Raw genomic sequence first — 24,608 nt, forward strand, 5'->3', positions numbered from 1 at the left:
CAAAACTTTTGCCAATGGCAACTGTACAGGGACTTAGTTGCGGGCCTTCTGGCCGAAAGCAACACCTCCATCACGTCTTCAGGGAGGTCCCAATCCTTATACCTCAACCTTTCAGAAACCAAGCGTGAAGGTTGAGGGATCTGACCTCTAGATGGAGAACCTGACCCCCCCCCTCCCGTGAGAGCAGATCGTCTTGGTAGGGAAGACGACGTGGAGGGCAGATGGACAAGTCGAGAAGGTCCGGGTACCACGTCCTCCGGGCCCATGCCGGAGCAATGAGGATCATCCGGGAATCGAACCTTTGTAACCTCCGCAGCACTTGCGGCATGACAGGGACTGGAGGAAACGCGTACAGCAGTGGGAATGACCACTCCACCATGAACGCGTCTCCCAAGGCTCCTTTTGGAGGAAATTCCCACGAGCAGAACCTTTCGCACTTCCGGTTGACACTGGAGGCAAAGAGATCCACTTGAGGGGTCCCCCAAAGAGCAAAGATCTCCAGGAGAATCTCCTGATCCAACTCCCACTCGTGAGAGATCGCGCTCTGCCTGCTCAGACCGTCCGCCGTCTCGTTTTCGTCTCCGGCCAGATGAACTGCCAAGATTGAAACTTCCTGCTGGATTGCCCAGAACCAGAGCTGCATCGCCTCCCTGTACAGAGGAAGTGACCCTGCCCCCACCTTTTTGGTGAGGTAGTGCATGACCACTGTGTTGTCCATCAGGATCACGACATTCTTTCCTCGCACAGTCGGCAGAAAAGCCTTCAGGGCAAGCCTGACGGCCCTCAGCTCCAACAGATTGATATGGAGTCTGGACTCCAACGGAGACCAACGACCGCCGACTGTCAACTCGTTGGCATGAGCTCCCCATCCCGTGAGGGATGGTTCCGTCACAATCGTCACCTCCGGCAGGGTAGCCAAAAAGGAGCCCCCTTCATCTGCCTTCGACGGCCCACCACAAAAGGTCCTGGGCGACCGAGGACGGCACCTGAACAGGGTCCGACATCCTGCCGGAGGACTGAGACCACTGGCGCTTGAGTGCCCATTGCAAAGATCTCATCCGCAACCTGGTCTCTGGCACCAGAAGAATGCAGGATGCCATTAGGCCGAGCAATCTCAAAAACTCGAACGCTGGGAGACTCTGGGCAAGCTGAAACTTGTGCACCATCTGCAGAATGTGATGAGCCCTCACCTGGGGAGGAAAACACTGCCCCAGGGATGTGTCGAGCACTGCTCCCATGTACTGGAGCCTCTGAGTTGGTGTCAAATGGGACTCCTTTAAGTTGAGGGAGAAGCCCAGCTTGTGGAGGGAGTGGCAGGTGACTGACAGATGATCCAGAACTTGCTCGGGGAGCGCGCCCTGATCAACCAATCATCCAGGTAGGGGTAGACGTGAATCCCCCCTTTCCTGAGGTCCTCTGCCACCACTAACATGAGCATTGTGAATACCCTCCGGAGGTCAATCCGAACGGCAGGACCCGAAACTGAAAGTGCGAGTCGCCAACCGCAAACCTCAGGTACTTCTTATGCTTTGGATGGATCGGCACATGAAAATAAGCACCCTCGAGGTCGAGAGACACCAACCAGTCCTGAAGTTGAAGGGCGTGGAGGACTTGAGAGAGAGTAACCATCTTGAACTTGTCCTTCCTGAGGAGTTTGTTCAAACCGCGCAAGTCCATGATGGGTCTCAATCCCCCGTCTTTCTTGGAAATCAAAAAATAAGGGGAATACCCATGTTCCTGTCCGCTACAGGCACCAGTTCTATGGTGCCTTTCGCCAGCAGGGATTGAATTTCCTGCGCAAGGAGCGGATCCAGACTCTTCAAAGAGAGATTCCCCGGTGGACTGTCGTGAGGCCTCTGCCGGAAAGGAAGACAGTAGCCGTGGCCTATGATCTCCAGAACCCACACATCTGACGTAATGGCACGCCACTCTACAAGATGCTGAGCCAGCCTTCCCCCAACCGGCGAACCATGGGACATGGCCTCATGACTGAGCTGAAGCGGCTGTGGCGTTGCCTGAGGGCAAAGAGGCAACTGCCCGAGCGGCCTTGGCACCTCAAGTACCTTGTTTTCCAACTCTGGCACTCCCACGGTGGCCCCTTTGACTGGCAGCTCCTCTCGCTTTACCAAAGGATGAGTAATAACGAAAGGAACCTCCCATCCATTGCTGTCCTCTAGGATGAAAAGGCAAAGGTTGTCGAACTGCAGCGCCCAACAACTTCTCTGCAGCTTTGGAGGTCTGCAACCTCTCAAGGCTCTCGTCAGCCCTGCTGCCAAAAAGATGGTCCCCGTCAAAGGGCATGTTGAGGAGCGGGGCCTGCACATCAGGAGCAAACCCCGACTTCCGCAACCACGCAAACCTGCGTATTACGGTGCTCGCCTCCATGGACCGGCTGACGCAATGTGCCATGTCCTAACCCGACTGAACGGCCTCACACATGGCATCCTTGCCATCCTGGACCATAGCAAGGAAACCATCCTGTTTGTCCCCTTCGGGAATATGTTCAGCCGCTAAGGAAACACAGTTCCACAGAGTGTGCATGAAACGAGACAAGGCACACAGAGAGTTGGCCGCCTGAAGCGCCATACCCCCTGAAGAAAACACTTTCATTGCCCAGCCATCAAAATGCTTGTCTACCCTATCGGGAGGGATGGTAGGATACGACGCCTGCTTTGCTGGGGCCATAGCCGCCTGCACCACCAAACTCTCTGGAGTGGGGTGCTTGGTCAAATAGCAGGGGTCGCTACTGGCTGGGCGGTATCTTCCCGGCAAAGACTTGCCCACTGCCGGGAGACTCTCCGGAGCAGTCCAAGCCACCACCACCCTCCTCTGTAGAGCCATATGGAACTGCAGTACCGGGTCAGTTGGTGGACCTTGGTCGAGGATATAAGTAAGGTCATCCTGAAGAAAATCCCCTGGGGGAGCAGACCACCCCAAGTACTCGGTGACCCTAGACATAAGGCACCGGTACGAGGAGTCGGCATGAGTGCCAGGCTCAGGCCTACAAAACTCCACCTCTGGAGAGGTGTCCAGACCACTGGCGTCATGCAGGGACTGACGCAGGTCCTCAATTTGGCCATGGCCGGAGAGAATCTCATCTGGCACCGTATCAGGAACCATGCCATCATCAGAGCCCTCATCCACCTCTGAAATGTACTCAAGATGGCGGTAAGAGAGCACAGAATGGGGAATAAAGCCATGCTTGACCTTGGCCAGAGCTTTTCTAGGGGGTTCCACCGTGCCTCGGGGTACCCCGTCGAGTGAATCGACGCCGAATGCTGCGCCGACAGCATCAACGGCGTCGACACAGGCCTCGAGGGCGGAGCCCGAGCGTATCCCTCGACAGCCTGGGCGTCGACAACTTCTTCGGAGGCGGAGCCTCGAAAGAGTCCGTCGACGACCTCGGCGCCACGGTCTCGAGCGTGTCGAGGTCCCGGACCTGGAATGGGCATGACAAGAACGATTCCCCTTGTCCGAGCGGGACCTTTCCCGCGAATTGTGCCGACCACCCGAGCCCGAAGGAGTACGAGCGGCATCTCTCGACTGATCACGACCAACCCCACTCGGAGGCGCGGACAGACCAGTGCCCTGCGATTTGAGAATCGCTAGCATTTTCTTACCAAAGGAAGCCCATTCCTACGGCGTCGCATGCCTGGTGGGATAAGCGACCCGCCGACGGGCGGAGTCCTCGGATGAGGACGGGGAAGGCGACCGATGAGGGCGCTTCCGGGAGTGCCTCGAAGAGGCAGAGGAGTGGCAGGACCTACTCTGGGACCGAGACCCACTGGACTTCTGACGACGATGCGGAGAGTCGCCCCTCGAATAGTCCGTCGAAAGCCCCGCAGACCTCGACTTCCGTGGCCTGTGCACCTTACCTATCGACAGTTTCTTCTTGCGCTCCCGCAAGGCTTTGGAAGTAAGCGACTGGCAGTCAACACAATCATCCGTGTCATGGGCCTCCCCAAGGCACCAGAGGCAGGCGTTGTGCGAGTCCGTCACCGACATCTTGGACCCACAGTCCCCGCACTTCTTAAAGCCCGGACGCGGGGTGGAAGACAAGGTAGACCTCACGAAGGATAACTTCACAAACTAACAGGTTCAAAGAACCGAAAGAACAGAAACTCCAAAGAGTGGAGGCGCGCCGAGCTCTCCAAAGCGAACATGTTCGCGGAAAAAAACAGAACTGAGGCTACGATCCAGTGATGTCGGCCGTCGGAGGTCCTCCAGGGCGGCGTATCGACATCATCGACGCAGGATGCAGACGCCGAAAGATTTTCCGAAGCAGCACAGCTGTGGTGATTACTGTCATAGATATGGAATACGTCGGAGGACCCAATCCCCTCGAAATATGCATTTTGCATTAGTATTAATGAGATGATCCATAACTTATTTGGCAATACAAAATCCAGGCACTAGAGCTATATCTGCACATGTGCGATTTGGCTCAACAAGCTTGTCAAGGGCCTCAATTACCTGCGTACCACTGGAAGATGTAAAGTGATGAATTCTAGTACTGCACAGACAGTACTGGTTCAGTCTCTAAATTACGGCGACCCTGTTATCAAGACCTTTCAAGTTTTGGGACCTAAGATATATTGAAATCACTATTAACTAAGTAACTCTCACTCAAAATCATCTGATTATTATCTTAGAACCATAATGGTATAAATGTCCCTTGTTTCCAGAAATTGGTGGATGTATAATGATTGCATCTTAACAGTTATACTGGAATGGAATAATGCCGATTTGTTTAAAATAATATGTTAGTAAAATAGTGTGCATGGAGATAACTCAAGAAGTAGATGTAACCCATCGAAAAGAGTTCTTGATTGAGGTATCTCTACTATGGCATATATATTACAGCTATCTGGGAAATTATCTGAACAGGGTTCGAAATTGCTGGGAGCAATTTGGCTCCTGCTTCTAGCATAGGAGAGCTTGGTAAGCTTGAAACAAACAGCTACCAGTAGCTACTTTCGGTTCCCCAGGCCAACTGGTGCATTACAAACTTACATACGGGACATTAACTTTGAGTATTTGAGAATGTTCACAAAGGAGAATGACGACATATCTAGTACACATTTAAACATAATCGATCATGCATAATGAGCAACAACATAAAGTGTGCCTCTCCTGTAGAAGTTAGATTTGCGGTGCACTGTGTACTCACTCTTGGATCTCTAGCGCAAACCCCTGCCTACTAGTTGATGCCCGACACCCAGGAGCTGTTTTTAGCTCCAGCTCACTGAATCCTAATTTTGAACCTTATCTGAAAAATGGCCACCTCATTTCTTTGAGTTTGTTTTTAGGATTTCTCATCAATCAATGCTTAGTCTAACAGATTCCTTCTGATATTTTCCCCATCACCGACTAAAGTAATGTATTATGTACCATTTTGTATGCATATTATTCTTCTAAGGACAGATTCCTATATTATAGTACAACATTGTTCTGATCGTATGACAACGAAATGTAATAACATTTGTAAACCCAGTAAAAGTGGCAAAGACAGCCAACTCAGTATTGGGAGCCGTAGAGTACATGTATGCCTGGGACCAACACTGAGTCAACAATCAACAACTTGGATAGAAGTAACACAGTGGCAATTACCAGAGAACAGGAATAAAATGCCATTTTGCAAACACTGTAATTCATAACTTTATCAGCATGCTCACCCTGCTGTCTGTTGGTTTGTACGCAGCAGCACCTTGACATCATTATGTATTTGTTTCACTCTTCCCAAGGCTTTGAAAAAATTCTGAAAGGAAAGTCATACATGAAAATGAAAGTTGATTCCCTGCAAAACAAACAACAATTAGCTTAGTGTTTTGAATTTTGCCTGAAAGTTGGCAAAGCCAACTTTGTCAGTGTATTACTACTTATATAGGCTTTGTGGATTTGTGTACGGATACAAAGCAGTTTGGATAGCTGTTTCCTTCCTGTAGAGGTGTACAATTGTCTCATCTAAATGAAATACTTCGTGGTAATCACTTTAATGCATTTTCTTCGTGGGAAAGTAATTTAAATATGTACATTTGGGGTATGGGTTATAAGGGTGAGGTGGGAAGGGCACAGGGTTGCTAAGGAGGTTATGGGGATCCCATTGCAACAAAAGTAAACTCATCAAAGCGAAATAACCACAAAGTAATTCAATGAAATAAAGAAGAACCCCCTGCATGCCTTGATACAGTCAGGCACTCCTGATTGGATGAATGCTTCTGACCTCGATAGGGCGAGTTCCCCCAGTGAAATGTCAGAATCATTGAGAAGGAAGGGGAGGGGCTGAGGGTCTCAATGCCCTCCTGCGCATTGCCATATACATTGTAGAAATTGTGCAATCGAGGGGGAAGCGGCCATGTGGAGCGGAGGTCAACGTCTGCGGAGGGTGTAGGTGTGGTGACCCATCTTACGGCAGCACGTCATGGATGAGGCCCTGACGCTGTCTGTGCAGCATGGACAACCTGATGTATGAGGACTTTCAATTTCTGACTGTTTCTGCTGAATGAGTAAACCCACATGAGTATGAGTGAATGTTTGTGTTGAGAGTGTGTTGGTTGCATGTGTACGACTCTGTGTGTTTAGTGGGCATGGGCCAAGTAAAGTGGGTATGGATGTCCATTTCCCCACATGTACTAGCATGTGTTGTGGACCAAGGCTTCCTGAGCATATGCTTTGTAGCTTTCTTCACATGCACTTAATGTTTTTCTGGTTCCCAATTGTTTCCACATTGCCGCCCGATCACCATGGATAGTGTGCAATTCAAGGGCTAACATGACATGTATGCTCAAAACAGCTCAGCATGCAGTGTACTCCAGGAAGATATATAAAGGCACTGAAACTGCCCTCTGATGACAAGAGCAGAAACAAAGTCTTCTATGGGGTCACTAGAACGGAAACTGGGACTTATTTATACTATGAACATGTAAATATGACTTAATCACATTGCTTAATTCCAGAGATGAATTTCCTGCTGTATCTTAGCTATACATTTTTAAGCCTAATATCCATGATTTCCTACTGGATAGTGCACATTTTACAGAGATTCGATGGAGTTCAATAGGTAGGATGGAAGGCACATGGCCGATGCGGCATAGGCAGGGATCGATTCCAAGTGGGAGAGGGGTGATTGTGCCTACCATTTGACTAGCTTCCAGGTGGCAGATATGTACTACAAACTAATGTATTGCAGTGTCTATCATGTGTCTCTTGCAATATATTCTTGCAATATATTTGCCCTGTGCACACGTCTGCAGTACACAGTTGTCTCCTATTGAACCCATCTTCCACCTGACATCTCACTCCTCGTCAACATTTTCTCAACTAGCACCTCCCTCATGGGCCCATCTTTCCTACTGCAATCCTCTCTCCTTGGTCACTTGTCTCTTGCTTCATCTTTCCCTCCTTGATGCCTCACCCTTTACACCATTTTCTTCTAGTACACATCTCTCTCTTATACTATTTATCTCTTATCTGTATCCCTCTCCACTACATCCCTCTCTCCTGCACCACTCTAACCCTACCCATCTCAGGTCTGTACCTAAAGGTCAGCACCTTTCTGCCCCAGATGCTTTTCTCTCTGCGGCCCACTCTCACTAAAATTGCTCTCTCTAAACAAACTTCCTCATTACACATCTCTTCCAGCACCACACTTCACTACCCCATCTTTCTCACTCTCCACCTCATTATCCCCTACATCAGGGATCCCCAACGTGTAGCTCAGGAGCAACATGTTGCTCATGGCACCCTAAATTGTTGCTCGCCAGTTGCCCTGGGCCATGGTGTGAAGCCCTAGAAGGGGGTGCTGAATGGATGAGACCTCAGTAGCACTGTAGTCAGGACAGAGTCCTGGACTGTGCAAGAATGTTGGTCAATGAGCCGCTGTGTTTCCAGCTGGATTATTTTTATACATGCAAGATTTGTTTGGTGCCACCATGCACATACTTCTTCAGTAAATGTCCTTACTTGTTATGGTAGTGTCATTGCTAAAACCCTGTCATCTCCAGTTACTTTGCCCAGCTGACAAATGTATTAATGAGTACAATATTTGAACCATGTTTGTGTCATGGAGAAAATTGGCATATTCTGTTCTTTGATACAACTAGTATGAGCATAATGGACAAGGAGGTGGTATACATACCCAACTTTCCTTTATTAAATAATGTGCATGCACACTTTCTGTACAAGTGATGTTTGTGTTTGATCCCACCATGTATATTCATCGACAATATTCATTTTGGTGTCTCCTGTATTTATTATTACATAGTGTCCTAGGGGAAAAATTGTCTTCGTTTGATAACCTGCCCATCTAGCACATGGTTAATGGGCAGATACGGTAAATGCATGCCACATTTTTCATAATTAATTTGCCCTGTATTCCAATCCAATTAATTGATTGTTAATAGGTTTAAACTAACAAGTCAATTAATTGATTCAAATACTCAGTTAACAGCACCACACCCCTCTATGAAGTGGTCATCAAATGCTCAAAGGTTTGACCAATGTTTGCCACTAAGTCTTGTGTAAAATCCCTTTGGGCAGAGTAAATAGGCTCCAAATAATCGAGAAAGGTATTATTTTTATTCCTAACCACTTTTTCACCAATGCAACAGCCTTCTGGAGCTTTAATACACACCATTTGCATTAACATTCCCAAATAATTCTCAGGAGGTAACCTCCAAAGGCCCAATGAAGTGATCTTTAAAGGCTACCATGTAATGACCTGAAGTACTAATTCATATATATATTTCTCCATTAAGTCAGCAACATTTAAAAACATGTTTCATATTTCTCATACAATTCACACGGAACAAGCGCAAAATAGAAAAACAACTTTAACACAATCAAACTTGCTATATATATACAAGTCTGAACATTACAATTAATTATATATAGCATAGCTCCCATGCATTCCACGCTTATGCAAAACAGAGAAACAACAGCAAATGAACAGAAAATGAACCAAATCTTTGACTCCTATTTTGCAAGCGCACTTTGTGCTTCCTCCTGCACACTTTCTTAATTTATTGAGGAGTGGGTAGATTTAAACGTACCATTACCACCAGCCTCCTGCATTCTGGGAATCTTATTTGACAGATTTCTCCTTGCCATTTTATATGTGTATGTACGTCTGTATATAAGGCTAAAGTGAGCAGCCTGTGTATATTTTGGACATCTGACTTTTTTTCCATCGGAAACGCTCTTGCTTTTGTGGAGCTATTTTGAGGTGGCTTAATGTACCAAATGTAGTTATATTGCATCCCTATTCAAATGGACAGTGACTTACAACCGCCCATAACCACAAGTATTTCTCTTCACCAGGGGAGGCTACAATCGCACTTGCACTGAAATTCACTTTATGATTAGCAGAAAATCCCAGATGTGCTTTTAAAAAATAAGGAACATTCTTAACTGGCCTGACACTCAAATTGAACACCCCCAATTCGGCTCACAAGGGGCTAGCAGGTGTATCTGCAGGGAGAACTGCTATTTGGCCCAGGAATTTATTTTGCAACCCCTCCAAGAAATGACAGTTCTAACCACCCTAGATTTTGCGGCCTTAAAATCATGGAGCAGAACTTTGTCTTATATACCTCCAACTACTCCAATCAGAATGCCGCAAACCTGAAATAACAACGTAAAAAGCCATTTAATCATTAATGATGCCTTTTCAGCTATCTTATTAAAATTACTGACGCAAGCACTGCTCTTTTAGAAGAGTAGGCTCAGATAAAAATGAGACTGCCCCCTCATCTCTACATTCATTTAAAAACTATCTACAAGGTTTCACCCTTTGCCTGAACACCATCATTTCTATTTTTATTATATGTAATTTCAAACTGTAATTCCCAACACAATAAACACAATAGTAACTTGTGTTTAGCAGGCCCTGTTGGAGACCTGCTGGGGGCAAAGCCAAATGAGTTGTGTCTTCTGCATAAGGGTGCATGCTATAAAATAAACCCTTCAGGTGGATTAACTTTCCTAAGAGAAGTACTAGAATCAACATCCAAAAGGAATACATTGGGACCAACTGACATCCCTGCTTGTCACCTTTATTTGTGTTGGAAAACAATGTATAATTCCACAATCTTGTATTTTGGACAGATGTTGAGATGTCTGCGTATCACGTTGGATAAGACGTAAAAAACCATTAGTGACCTGTAAGAATGTAGAAGTAGGACTCGGACACGGTGGGCTCATGTTGATTGACATATACTTTTATTGAAAGGAAAAGGGTGGGGGACTGGGGAAACTCCTGCCTTTCCCTAAAGCTAAGAGGGGTTTCCCATCCTTAACCAAAACTAAGGAAACTGCCAGTATGTCTTGTCTAAAGTAAATAGTCCACTGTCTGTCACAAGTCCGAAGCCTATTTCCATCCCTCACACTATTTACTAACCTATAAAAAACAAAATGTCTTCTTAATTCAGAAGAATAGGTTGTAGATCCAATCAAAGAGTTCCAAATAACAGGTTCCAAACTCAAAGTTCTTAAATGTAAAACAAAGTTCCATAAAGTTCTTACACATTTCTCTGTTGCACAAACTTCGTAGCAACCTGGGCAACAACTCCCTTGTCCTGGTTCCTTCTCTTGGCAACTCTGTATTTATTGGACCACAGCCAGGGGCAATGACTCCTTTGTCCTGGTTCCTTCTCTTGTAGGTCCTAGATCTCTGCCTTTCTCTCTTTCTGCTTGGGCCAACTTGGTTCACTTCCCTGCCAAGTGTGGTCCTTAGTAAATTACTCTGTGGTTTCCCTTCTTCTCATGGGATTGTGCCCCAGACCTCTCTTTATGTTTGGGAACTGGGAGCCCTCTTCTCCCAAGTACCACCACGAGGAAGAGGACTTGTGTGTTTCTCCTGTAGTGGGTCCCAAACCCCCCTTCTTTGCGTGAGGGTACTTGGAGCTCTCTTCTCCCATGTACCACCAAGAGGAAGATGACTTGTGTGGTTCTCGTGTAGTGGGTCCCAGACACCTTTGTGTGTGAGTACTTGGAGCCCTTTCCTCCCAAGTACCGCCACAAGGAAGAGGGCTCCTGTTGCTTTCGTTTGGTGGGTCCCAGACCCTTAAGTTTCTCTTGTTGGGGGACAGACATGGTTCACATGCCTGCCAGGTACTGTGACTATTAAGATGCTGACTGCACCGTCTTAGTTTCCCACCAGCCAGCCTGAGTGCTCCCCTTTGTAGTGGGCTCTGGTCTGCCCAGGAACACTGCAGTGTCAATCTTTCCCAGGACAGCGTGGTCTTCCTTTCACGCGCTTCCCTGTCTGCAGGAACACCGGGAGCTTCTCTCTGCCAGCTCGCCTTTCGGTCCTTCCACTGTGGACTGGCCCTTGTCCTTCCAGCTCCTCCTCTTGGCATCCTGGTGTGCTTCCTTGCACTTTCCTGCACCGTGCTGGCTCCTGCAGCTCCTTCATGAAGGACTAGACAACTTCTTCCTGAGTCCCTCATCCTTTTCTACTATGTATTGACCAATGAGCAGCCAGCAACAACTAGACTGCTCATTGTGGTTCTTAGGAGAACTCTTCATGCCTCCGCTCTTCCTCTTCATCCCAGTACTTATTCCAAGTTGTCTAGAATGCTCATGTTGGTTATGCAGAACACTCTACATTCCTCCATGCAGCTTATTTGTCTCAATGGTTGTCAATAACATATCTTTCAACTCTTCCCCATTCTTCCTCGTCTCAGTATTTCTAACCTTGATCTCCCTTGGGTCAGTTGTGCTCTTCATAGTCCCAGTACGTATCTACGGAAGGGCTTGTTCTTTGGGTTATAGAAAAGGGGGGTAGGGGTCCTAGGGTCTGGTGATTGGCGAGTATATTGCGTTCTCAGGGTAGCGTTGTTCCTAGTACAGAAGGGGTTTCCTCTCCCATGTGATTCTCTCCCTGTGCACCACCCTCAGGGGATCTATTGTACCGAGGACGTACCGCCCTGGCCACATGGGAATGGTCTCCCCCATAGGGGAGAAGGGACAGCATCCACAGATTTGTCACAGACTCCAATAAAATGTAAATTCTGCCACATTATGTTTCTATCAATCAAATACCGACAAAATCCACCCTGGAGTGCTACGGGCTCCATAATTGGGGACTAACACCGCCAAACCACCATTTGGAATCTGGCAGTGATACCACTGGACCAAGTAGCAGTAACGGTACCGTTGAGATGCCAACAAACTCGTAATAAGCCCCAATGTCCAATAAGGGAATTGGCCTATAACCTTGAGGGGCTGGTGTTCCAAGAAATACTTGTCTAAGGGGATGGCATAATGCCTGTCTTGACAACAACAATAAACATAAAACGATTTGGTATCCTTCAAAAAAAGCTTCCTTTTTTTCTCAAATTCTTTTTTTGTCTTACCGCAATTTTTTATGCCATTTTGAAACTATAAATCTGACCAGCAGTGTACACACCCCTCATTAAATCATGGTTCAGTTTTCTTTTCGAGATTCTACATCGAACCATGGTGCATCCCTTTCTATAACCTGGAACTCCTGAACTTGGGGGCACGGTTTGCCAATACCTCTGTCCTGGATAGTTTCTCCTAAAGACTCAGACAAACTGACACTTTCCTTTGTGGCCTCTGAACTGTTCAACAGTTTTAAGAGAATATGTTAATTTCTTGTGAATTAGTAATTCTTTCCAATGCCTCCTTTTCGAGCGTAGGCATCGCCAACCAGCCTCTCTGGCTGTCAGATATCTTCTTTGTGGTGCCTACCCTGGCCATTGGAAAATGAATACAAGAGGATTGTGTTTACTCTTTGATCAATAAGAAATGTAACATTTCATTACATTCCTTAAGAAAAAAAAACATCCACTACATCATGCTTTCTCTTACACATCTCCCCCACTTACATTTTCCCCATGTACCAACACTCCCTAAGTAATTATAGTTCAGCACCTCCCTTCCCAATATTCCTCTCTAACCTACACCACACTTTGTCTATACATCTCCCTTCACTACCAGTTTTACATTCATAAGGCTCTTGCTCCCATGATAACGCTCTTTCGCTCTCTGACTCTCACTACCAATCTTACATGCATCTTTCTCCCACGTTCTACTTCCCTGACTCTCCAAAATAACAATTTTTCCTTGCACCTCTCTGCCACAATCTATCTGCCATGTGACAACACTTCCCCAACCCTAAACCCCTCTCCCTTTTTCAACTCAAGCCTGCACAAGTATACCCATGGATCTCTCCCTCGCACTACTCCTTTACGGTGTGTGTGTGTGTGCGTGTGCGTGCGTGCGCGTGTGACTCCCTGAGTGTGCAGTGCATATGTGCAACTGTGATGGGCAAATGTGCTTGGCAGGGGTGCACCAGCATGTAGGTGTAGTAGTTGAGATACAGTGGCATACATTGTGGGCATGGCATCATGAAAGATTTATAGTGGCAATGATTGCATGTAAAGTGTGCAGCATCATGAAGGAAATTTAAAATAGCAATGCCTGCATATATTGACCATGCGGCATTGTAAAAGTGTATTCCAATTATCAATGCTACCATATATTGTGGGCGCAACATATAAGTGATTTACAGTGTCAATGCCTACAATGCTGCAGGTGCCACATCATGCAAGGCATTTACTGTGACAATGTTGGTACTTCTGGCGGCACAGCTTCATGAAAGTGATGTTCTGTGACAATGCTGGCATATATTGTGGATGCATCATAGAAGTGAGTTACATGGCAATGCTGGCATATAATGTGGGCACAGACATCAGGAAAACATTGTAAACTGTTCCTGTGCTGCTATCCATGAATAAAGTCGCCTGGGAAAAGGTTGCCAGGGCGTGGCATTTCCCAAATTTGCACTTTCCCCAAACATTCGAGGACTGGAGTTAGAATGGTAAATAATACCTGTCCTAGAATATGTGGGGGAAGGCTCTTTGTTTTAAACTGACATCCTGGCACGCTCTTTAATATTATTTGATGCAGGGAACCCCCTCTTAGAACTAGGGTCAGACAGGGATTTCTCTTATTTTACTACCAATAAATAAAAGTTGATAGCCAGAAACATATCTCCTTTCTCCCCGTTCACTGAACATGTTTGCCAGCTCCCCTGATCCTGAATCAATTGGAATACCAGTGACCCATTAGAAGCCACCAATACCAAACACCAAAATCTGCCTGTGGCAATTTATGGGAAGAGCAGGACAGTGTCAACTACACACATCCTAGGAAATGATAGCTGAGAGAAAGAGCAGCTTAAGCACACCAACACACCCATCACCCCTCCCCAAACATTAAAACTGCGGAAATAGGGCAGACTGGCTGCTGTTCAAAGAATTTCACAAATCCTGATTGCTTTGTGCATTCATTTAGTTAGCACCTGTGTCATTACACCCCCCTACCCTTGCATGCTGTGGTGCACATGCTCTCATTTCCTAGCATCTACACGTTAAACAGTAGGATCAAGTCATGTGGTTTTACTTTAGGCTTCCCAATGTTATCCTCATACTCAATAATTCACCTGTCCTCGCATTAATTCAGTCATCCTCATTTACCCTTATCTATATGCTGATTCAGTAATCCATCCATATCACACTTAAGAATTATCTAACCATACATCCTGACACTATCACGTTCTTAAAGTTCATTCTCATTAAAATCTGTCATTTATATACCATACACTTACTCATTCAATTATCCTCAATCACTTACTCATGTATTATCCCTCATTTTCATTGAACAAACCTCACATTTCTAATTCATCCACCCCTGTTGCACCATCTCTCTACTTTCCCCTCCACAAATCCCCACTGTCCTTAAATGTGTCTGTGTGCATGAATTCAGAAGATATTTTCACCTTGAACACACAACTATTGCCTTTGCCAGTGGTTCTTTTTATTGCATTTGGTTTTAAGGTCACTTCAGACTGTTGGTATCTAAGCACTGCACACAATAAACAACATCATTGTTTAATCAAAAACCAAACAAGGAAAAACTGCAGTAAATAAAAACGATGAATACACAAGTATCTGGTGACCCATACACAGACAGTAGTATTCTCTTTTACTCAGGGGAATGCATGTTACATTTCACAATGTACAACTATCAAGACCTAGAAGCAGAGTGAAGAACAAACAGATTGAAGTGAGACATGCCATTTAACCTGACCAGGTCGCACTCTGGATTTCATCAACCTGGTTTATCGGCATCTAGGGACCCACAGTCCCAAGTAGGCACTGTGCTCATTTCCATGCATCCATCACAAATGCAAAGCACTCCCATTTATTCAAATAATATGCTGCAATACTGCATTACTCTAGCTCCACTTTCGCTATTGCGGGGAGTAGTGTAAAGAAGGCATGGTAAGACAGACACAAGTGACCACATTTCAAGGGTGTTTTGTGAACTTCAAAAAGGGTTTGAAATGGTTGGAAAGGAGGGAGGACAGCCACCTCCAGGTACGGCGGATAGGCATCACAAACACTGAATGGGCCTCAACGGACTCAGGCATAGCGGAGGCCTTTGCAACCTACTATGAAAGACTATATGCCCCACCGACGACTCCGCTGGACGCCACCATATTAAACTCAGCGACCATCCCAGCACTAAACGAAACCCAGAAGCTGAATCTCGAAGCCGCAATAACAGAGGAAGAACTGACGACAGCCATTTCCCAGCTACAGAATGGAAAAACCCCAGGGCCTAATGGCCTTCCAGTAGAAATATGGAAGAAAACTGGCGCCGGAGAAGTAGCGCCACAAATTGCTCAAAATGTTCCTACAGGCAAAGGAGAAAGGCATCCTACCACCGGACCTAAGAAAAGCCAGCATAGTAGTAATACACAAAGAAGGCAAACCTCCAGACGCATGCAGCTCATACCGCCCAATCTCTCTCATTAACACGGAAGCTAAAATATTGGCCAAAATACTGGCCAACAGACTGCAAACAGTGATAACCTCCCTGGTCCACCCGGACCAATGCGGCTTCATGCCACAAAGATCCACGCGAATGAATATACGCAGACTTTACTCTGCCATTGAAAGATCGGCCACTCTACAGGACCCATTGGCACTGCTTACTATTGACTTTGAGAAGGCCTTCGACTCGGTCCATTGGGAGGACCTGTGGCTCATCATGGGCAAAATGGGATTTGGAGAGCAATTCACAAACTGGGTCAAACTCCTATACAATGCCCCGATAGCAGAAATCAGAGTCAATGGCTGGTCCTCATGAACCATAAAACTTGGGAAGGGCACCAGGCAGGGATGTCCCCTCTCGGCAATGTTATTTGCACTCGCAATTGAACCACTGGCGATAATGCTGAGGGAGTCCGTAGATTGGAAGGGGTTCCACTGGGCACAGGACTGGGAGGACAGGGTGTCCCTATATGCAGATGACCTCCTAATCTACCTTAGTGACCCAGCGATCTCCTGTCCCACTGTAACCAATATACTAAGTACATATGGAACTTTTAGCGGGTTGAGGGTAAACTATGATAAATCCCTGATCTTTCCAATAAAGGGACTCGATGCAGCGACCTTAGCTAATAACCCATTTAAGATCGAGAAAGAGCAGTTCCGATATCTGGGGATACAAATCTCAACAGACCTAACAGTATGTAGGGAAAAACCTGCACCCAGTAAGAGATAGATTCGTAAATGACGTAAAGCACTGGATGGCCCTTCCGCTCACCCTACTGGGAAGAGCTGCTTTATTCAAGATGTTGTCCCTCCCCCGGTTTTTATATGCCCTGCAGAACGCACCGCTATATATACCCCAAATAGAATTTCACAAAATAGATGAATCACTCAGGAAACTGCTATGGGGAGGGGGGCACCCACGAATTACTCTCAGAACCCTACAGCGCTCAGTGTGGGAGGGAGGAATCGGACTTCCACACCTGCAGACGTATTACTGGGCTGCCCAAATGTCGGTGGTGGATGATAGCCTGCATGCCGATCCAATGATACCACACAACAGAGCAGACGCCCAGACGGACCATGGAATCACCCCGCTAGAAAACCTATATCAAAAGAAAACCCGACAAGCCACACTCACAATGGTGGCTCAGAGAACGCAGATTTGGATGGATGCGCATAAATACCTGGGGTGGGAGGGGAAGGTCACATCGAAACAACCCCTGTGGTGGAATAAACACCTCCCGGAACTTAAAGACATTCCCAAATGGGTAGCCTGGGAGGAGGCGGGGATACAGACATTAGAAGACCTGGTACAGGATGGCGAAATCAAGACATTCCATGTCCTGAAAGACGAATTCAACCTTCCCATCACGGAGCACTTCCACTACATACAGATAAGGCACGCACTTACTGCAAGCGAAAAAGACCTCCCAAATGTGCCAGCATGCTCCCCGATCGAGAGGAACATAGTGATGGAACGAATTGGACACAAAGTAACATCCACAATGTACAATGCCATCAACTCGTTTGCCACGAAAGAACTCACGGGACTTAAAGAGAAATGGGAAAGAGATGTGGGTCAAATACAAGCAGAGGACTGGACAGTGGCACTTATGTACCCCCGAGAATCAGCAATTTCAGCCAGAATCAGGCAGGTCCAGCTAAAAATCCTACATAGGATTTACTATCCTAGAGAGGCCCTGCACCAATGGGGAAGGGCGACGGACCCTAACTGCTTGAGATGTCACCATCTGAGAGGAACCTTCTTCCACATCCTATGGAAATGCCCGCGGATACAGGACTTTTGGCAACAATGCTGCGATAGGCTCTCAACAGTACTTGACCGTGAAATACCGATGGACCCCAAACTCCTGATACTGGGAATAGATGCGGATATAGAACTATCCAGATTTGAAAAACTCATGTTTGCAACGACTACGAGTCTCGCAAAAAGAAACATAGCCCAATTATGGGTAGCGGACGTGGACATGTGCGTCCCAATGGAGACGAGAGTGTACACCACAAGAGGATGCCCAGAGAAAGCGGCCAAGATATGGCAAAAATGGGAGGGCAACTGAAGGCAAGCAAAGAACAGACATAGGGACACTGAGCGCCGAACAGTGAACTGATATAAGCCATTGGAACGATCGAGAAACTCTAGATCTACACAACTTTACAATATATGCAAACATAAACCAGATGGCGGGAAGAAATGTATACCTGTGTGTTTAAATGTTTAAATGGTTATGTGTAGTGACCAAATGTCAACTACTTATTGTTGTTGTGCTTGTTTATGTCCACAAAACAATAAAAATGTAATATCAAAAAAAAAAAAAAAGGGTTTGAAAAACGCCTATATAATCCTAAATCTACCGAAAGGGAGCAAGCTACGACCATCAAATAATAATAACGCAGTCCTAGGTCTTGTCAAAATAAAAGGACCTATACTATTGACAATCCTTACCTCTAAATACAAACAGTGTGGGAAATAGTGTTACGAAAAAGAGAAGTGTTCACAAAATGATATGTCAGGATGTTCAGGCCATTGGCCTCCCTTCCCCACGTTTTCAGCACAGGACAAGGCGGTTCACTGGAGCGCAGCACAGTCTCTGGCTTCTTTAGCACGAAGATACAGTTCAATTATTAACACCAGGGCCTTCTGTCCTCAAGTCTCTCTGCTTCTCTTCATTCAGAGGGTCTGCTGCGAGCAAATAAACAGCAAGTTATTTTCCTCTTTAGATTTTCACAAGTAATCTCTTTAGGTGATTCACTATTCACAACGGATCCCCTCAGCTGGGTTCAGATCCCGTTTTAAACACAATTAGTCTTGCTCGGCCGGTTCAGAACAATTTCAATTTTACATCAAGTATCGAAGACTTTCGAATGTGCATTAGGCTTTTGACTTGACCAGTACCACTTCGATTTCACAATTCCTTTTCTTTTAACATTCGTTACCTTTCAGTTGGATACCTAACACACTTCCGAATGAGCACCCACGTGGCAATGGACCACTGTCTACAGTATTTTATCTTAGCTTCAGAGTTCATTCACTAATCTGCAGTTTTAATTATATCCGCGTCGCTTGCCACATACACTTCATGCACTGTTCTCATCAATTTTCTTTATACAATGTTGCCGCTTGCAACCTTGGTTTCCACACAGATTGGTCTGGTATCAGTCTACCCAACTCACCGGCTGTGCTGACTTCACTGGTGCTGCTTTGTTGTAGGCTTCAAGGACAGTACCATGGCGGCAAACGACTCTCCCCACCTTGACTATCGACGAGTGAGAGCCCTGGGTACCTCCGACATAAAAGAACAAGTTACTTACCAACTGGTAACATTCTTTCGATTGGATGTTCCTCCAACGTATTCCTCATCTTAGATATATTCCATCCAGCTTTAGCTGCTTTGGAAAAATGTTCTCGGGAGATGGTGCCGTGCGTCAATGTCGTCGAGTCGATGGTCCCTCGAAGGCTTCCGTCGAGGGTGACATCATCGGGTATACAAGTAACACGCGCAGCGCCCGTTGGCCTCAGTTCTGTTTTTCTCCACTCTTGTTCTACTGTGTAGATTGTGCCGGTAGTCAGGTATTAGCCTTGTGAGAGTTAAAGTGGCAATAACCTGGAAAATCTACAGAGGGGTAGGATGGGAGGGCGATGAGGAATACGTTGAAGGAACATCCAATCGAAAGAACGTTACCAGTTGGTAACTTGTTCTTCGAATGGATTGTGTCCTCCAACAAATTCCTCGTCTTAGATAGACTCCCAAAGCAGTATGGAAAATTCTCTGGAGGAGGGAGTAGATTTTTGATACCCCTATATGGCTGAATATAGCACTGCTTTACCAAAATTCAGCTCCTTAAGACTGGGAAGCATCCAAACTATAGAATTTTGAAAAAAGTATGCAGCAATGACCAAGTTGCTGCTTCACAAATGGATGTTATGGGAACACCTCTTTGAAGGGCTGTCGAAGAGGCGATGCCTCTGGTGGAATGGGCCCTCAAGCCTTCTGGCGGGTCTCCGCCAATCTGTAGCATTCTGAAATGCAAAGCACAATCCAACGTGATATGGTTTGTTTTGACACCGATTGACCCAATTTCCTTCCGGCGTAGCCAATGAAAAGTTGATTATCCACTCTAAGATTGGAAAGCCTAGAAATGTAAAAGCTTAGAGCTGTTCTCTAGTCCAACCTATGCAATCTATCCTCTTCCTTACTGGGATGAGGTGAAGGATAGAATGCGGGTAGAACAATTTTCTGATTTAAATTAAAATCAGACACAACTTTAGGTAAAAATGAGGGTTTAACCCTTAATACCACTCTGTCCCTATGGAACACAGTGTAGGGTGGCCTAGAAGATAGTGCCTGCAATTCGTTCACTCTTCTTGCAGATGTTAAAGCAACTAGGAAAGCAGTTTTCCATATTAGTAATCTTAATGGACAAGTGTGCAAGGGTTAAAAAGGGGCACACATTAAGAATTTTAGAACCAGATTAAGATCCCAAATTGGTACTTGGAAAGGGTAAGGAGGAAACACATTGGTGAGTCCTTTTAAGAATTGTACTATTAAAGGACTTTTGAAATAGGAGCATTCTTCCGACGAGCGCTTGGAAATGGAAAGCGCTGCAAGATAACCTTTAATGGTTCCAACATTTAGACCTCTATGTGCTAGGGACAAGAGGAAAGACAGTACTTCCGGAATAGAACATAGAAAAGGATCAACATTCTTTTCTCTGCACCAGTTGCAAAACTTTTTCCAATGGCAACGGTATAGAGATTTTGTTGCTGGCCGAAATCTACACCTCCATGACGTCATCTGGAAGGTCCCAATTCTTGTATCTCAGCCTTTCAGATACCAAGCGTGAAGGTTGAGAATCTTGACCTCTGGATGGAGAACCTGGCCCTCCATTTGAGAGAGAACGTCCTCTCTCTGAGGAAGACGTAATGTGGGACAGATGGACATGTCTAGAAGGTTTGGGTACCACGTTCTCCTGGCCCAATCCGGGGCAATTAGGATCATGCAGTTTCCGAACCATCTCAGTCTCCTGATGACCTGAGGAATGACGGGAATCTGAGGGAACGCGTATAATAGTGGGAAGTTCCACTCCACCTCGAACACGTCCCCTAGGGCTCCCGTCGGGGGAAATTCCCTTAAGCAATACCTTTCGCACTTCCGGTTGATTCCGGTCGCAAATAGGTCTACTTGAGGGGTTCTCCAAAGAGCAAAGATCTCTTGAATGACTTCCTGAGCCAGTTCCCACTGGTGGGACACCGTGCTCTGCCTGCTCAGAGGGTCTGCCATCATATTCTCTTCCCCCGGCTAAATGAAGTGCAGTTAAGGCATTCCTTCTTGAATTGCCCAATAGCAGAGTTGCATTGCCTCTCTGCACAGAGGTAGTGACCCTACACCTCCTCTTTTGTTTAGATAATGCATGGCCACTGTGTTGTCCGTCATTATCAGAAAATGTTTTCCTCTGACAGAAGTTAGAAAAGCCTTCAGCGCTAGTCTGATTGCTCTCAGCTCTAAAGGTTTGATGTGTAGTTTGGATTCCGATGGAGACCAACGACCGCTGATTGTCAGATCGTTGGCATGAGCTCCCCACCCCATGCGTGAGGCGTCCGTCACTACTGTAAGCTCCGGCCATGGTTGCCAAAACTGTTCTCCTTTTAGGATATTCTCTGTGCAAGTCCACCACAGGAGATCCTGCCGAACCTTGTTCAGAATCTGAATAAAATCCGTCATTTGACCTGAAAACTGGGACCATTGAGTCTTTAGAGCCCATTGAAGGGATCTCATCCTCAGGCGTGCCTCTGGCACTAGGAAGATGCAGGACGCCATGAGGCCGAGCAATCTTAAGAAATCGTAGGCTTGGAGATTTTGGGCATTTGTGAATGTGGAAACCATATGAAGAACGTCTTGAGCCCTCGACTTGGGACGCAAGCTCTTTCCCAAGGACGTGTCTAATATAGCCCCTATGTACTGGAGCTGTTGGGAAGGTGTCATTTGTGACTTCTTGAAATTGAGGGAGAAGCCCAGTCTGTGGAGGAAGTGGCAGGTGACTTTCAGATGATCCAGTGGGTATATGGTCATAAAACCGAAATTAGAAATCTCGGAAAAAAAAAATCACGAAAAAAAAGGCCGAAAAAAAGAATATCGAATTTTTTTTAATGACGGTTTTTTTCGAAATGGGGGGGTTCCCCCCAACCCCCCTTTTTTTCTTTTTTTCAATTTTTTTATTTTAACCCCTTTTTTTTTTTACTTACCTGACCCAAAAAATACATATATATATTAAAAAAAAAAAAAAAAAAAAAAAACGATATTTTTTTTTCGGCCTTTTTTTTCGAGATTTTTGTTATTCGGGATTTTTTTTTCGGCCTTTTGACCGACCATCGATCCAGTGATAGTTCGGCAGAACTTGCCCTGATCAACCAATTGTCCAGGCAGGGGTAGACGTGAATTCCGCCTCTCCTGAGGTGCGCTGCCACCACTACCATTAACTTGGTGAAGACCCTCGGACGGAGGTCAATCCGAATGGCAGGACTCAAAACTGATAGTGTGAGTCGGCAACTACGAACCTCAGGTATTTTCTGTGCTTGAGATGAATTTGTACATGAAAATAAGCATCCTGGAGGTCCAATGACACCAACCAATCCTGAAGTGGAAGGGCCTGAAGGATCTGAGAAAGAGTAACCATCTTGAACTTGTCCTTCCTGAGGAGCTTGTTCAAGCCTTTTAAGTCCAAGATGGGTCTCAGTCCTCCGTCATTTTTGGGGATCAAAAAGTAAGGGGAGTACATCCCTTGTTCCTCTCCGCTTCAGGTACTGGCTCTATAGCACCTTTCTCCGGCAGGGTTAGTACTTCCTGCTGTAGGAGCAGGTCTGAAAACTTCAAAGGGTGTCTCCCTGGTGGATTGCTTTGAGGTTGCGTTAGAAAAGGAAGGCATGAACTTTGGGCTATTATTTCTAGAGCCAGGCATTCTGGGACATTTGGGGTACCATATTCCAGTCCAAAAGGAACATTCTCCTCATCAGATCTCTCCTGTTCTTCAAATATTGAAGTCAAGGATTTGAAAAATTCCTTCCTTGGAAGAGGTTTATAAACCTTTTCTGGGAGAGGTATTAGTGGAACCTGAAGGCATTACAGCCTTTGCAGCCTTCTCTTTTTCTTTTTCTGGCTGAGTTGGCTGAACTGGAGCCTTTGGAACCTTTGGCTTCAAGGGCGTCGAGGCGCTCTTCGAAGACTTGCCCTTCGAGGTGCGTCGGGTTTCAGACGGCGTCGGTGACCTCGAACAGTCGACTGAAGCAGTCTTTTTCGCTCGGCGTCCCGGAACGTTCCCGATCCTTCCTCCTTCGATCACCCGGGCTCAAGGGCGCGCGAGTGTCGGAGCGATAACGCTCCTGGCCGGCTTCCGAAGAAGGCGCGGACCGTGGCTTCGCTTTTTCAAACACCTCCATCATTTTTACCCTGAATGCTTCCCACTCTTCAGAGGAAGAATGTTTTGTGGGGCATTTCATCCTTTTTGGGGATTCTTCCAAGGACGAGGTGGAAGGGGACCTGTGGCGTCTTTTCTTGGATTCTTTCGTCGAAGACGAAGAGCGATGGGAATCACTTCGGGATCTGGACCGATGCCTTTCGCGTCGAGGAGACTTCTCCTCACAGGACCTCGACTCGACGCTAGAGGCTTTCCGGTCGGGTTTACGACCTACCTGCAGTTTTCCCTTCCTCTCTCACAAGGCCTTCCCCGTCATCACCTGACACTTTGTACAGGCCTCCATGTCGTGGCCTTCCCCGAGACACCACAGACATTCTCGATGCGGGTCCATGATGGACATTTTCGAATCGCAAGATTTACACTTTCTGAAACCCGATCGCGGGGTCGTAGTCAGAGTCGATGACGAGGACATATGTAATATTCTTCAGTATTTACTGCATCACAGAACTCGAGGCACACCAAATCTCCGAAGCAACATGTACTGCAGAAAAAAATAACTGAGGCCAACGGGCGCCGTGCGTTCTACTTGTATACCCGATGACGTCACCCTCGACGGAGGTCTTCGAGGGACCATCGACTCGACGACATCGACGCACGGCGCCCTCTACCGAGAAAATTTTTCCAAAGCAGCTAAAGCTGGATGGAATGCATCTAAGATGAGGAAAACGTTGGAGGACACAATCCATTCAAATGCAGGATTCTCAGCTTTGATTCCAGGTCTTAAGTTTCCTTTTCTCAAAGGCTAATGAAAGTTACGGTCTTTCAGTGAAAAGGTCAAGGGCACTAACCTCCTTGCAATCCTTTTCGGTCTTGCCGTCTTTCGCCTTGTATTAAACTGCCATCCTGGAACTGCTGCTTCCTCGTGTGCTTTGCCTCACTCAGTGTGCTTTTGTGCTCCGCCTTTTATCTTGGGGTAAGGACTGTGACACTTTACATGTACTTTTTGGACGATACGAGTGACTTCGATTTTGGGCGGAATTCGCACAATTTTTGATTGTGTAATTGATCACTTAGCTGGTGTTTCCAGCATGATGCGCCCGTGCTAAATGTGATGCATTGAACTTTTGTTTTCACCTGATGCCCTGCGCATTGCCACCATGCCTAAGGCCCTCCAAGATGGCCGTGCGTTCGTACTTCTTGCAAAGTGATGTTGAACGTTTCCTGTTTTGTGGACCAGCTCCCGACCCCTCTCCCATTGGTTGCCATTGGCCCTTAAGCCAATGGCTGTAACCGGGAGGCGGGAGCCGG

The 24,608-nt window shown here is 46.4% G+C and overlaps 1 protein-coding gene across 2 annotated transcripts in view; it reads right to left on the bottom strand.

Moving 5' to 3' along the window:
* COG6 (component of oligomeric golgi complex 6) overlaps nucleotides 1-24,608 on the bottom strand; it is a 1,358,763-nt gene that overhangs the window by 982,724 nt on the left and 351,431 nt on the right. For both annotated transcript variants that reach the window (XM_069639705.1, XM_069639707.1), the window contains exon 6: nucleotides 5,676-5,758. In XM_069639705.1, coding sequence (XP_069495806.1) covers nucleotides 5,676-5,758 — 83 coding nt within the window. The remainder of the gene's footprint in view (nucleotides 1-5,675; nucleotides 5,759-24,608) is intronic.

This window comes from Ambystoma mexicanum, chromosome 7q (genome assembly GCF_040938575.1).
Source record: "Ambystoma mexicanum isolate Mex_15411 chromosome 7q, UKY_AmexF1_1, whole genome shotgun sequence".
NCBI lineage: Eukaryota > Metazoa > Chordata > Amphibia > Caudata > Ambystomatidae > Ambystoma > Ambystoma mexicanum.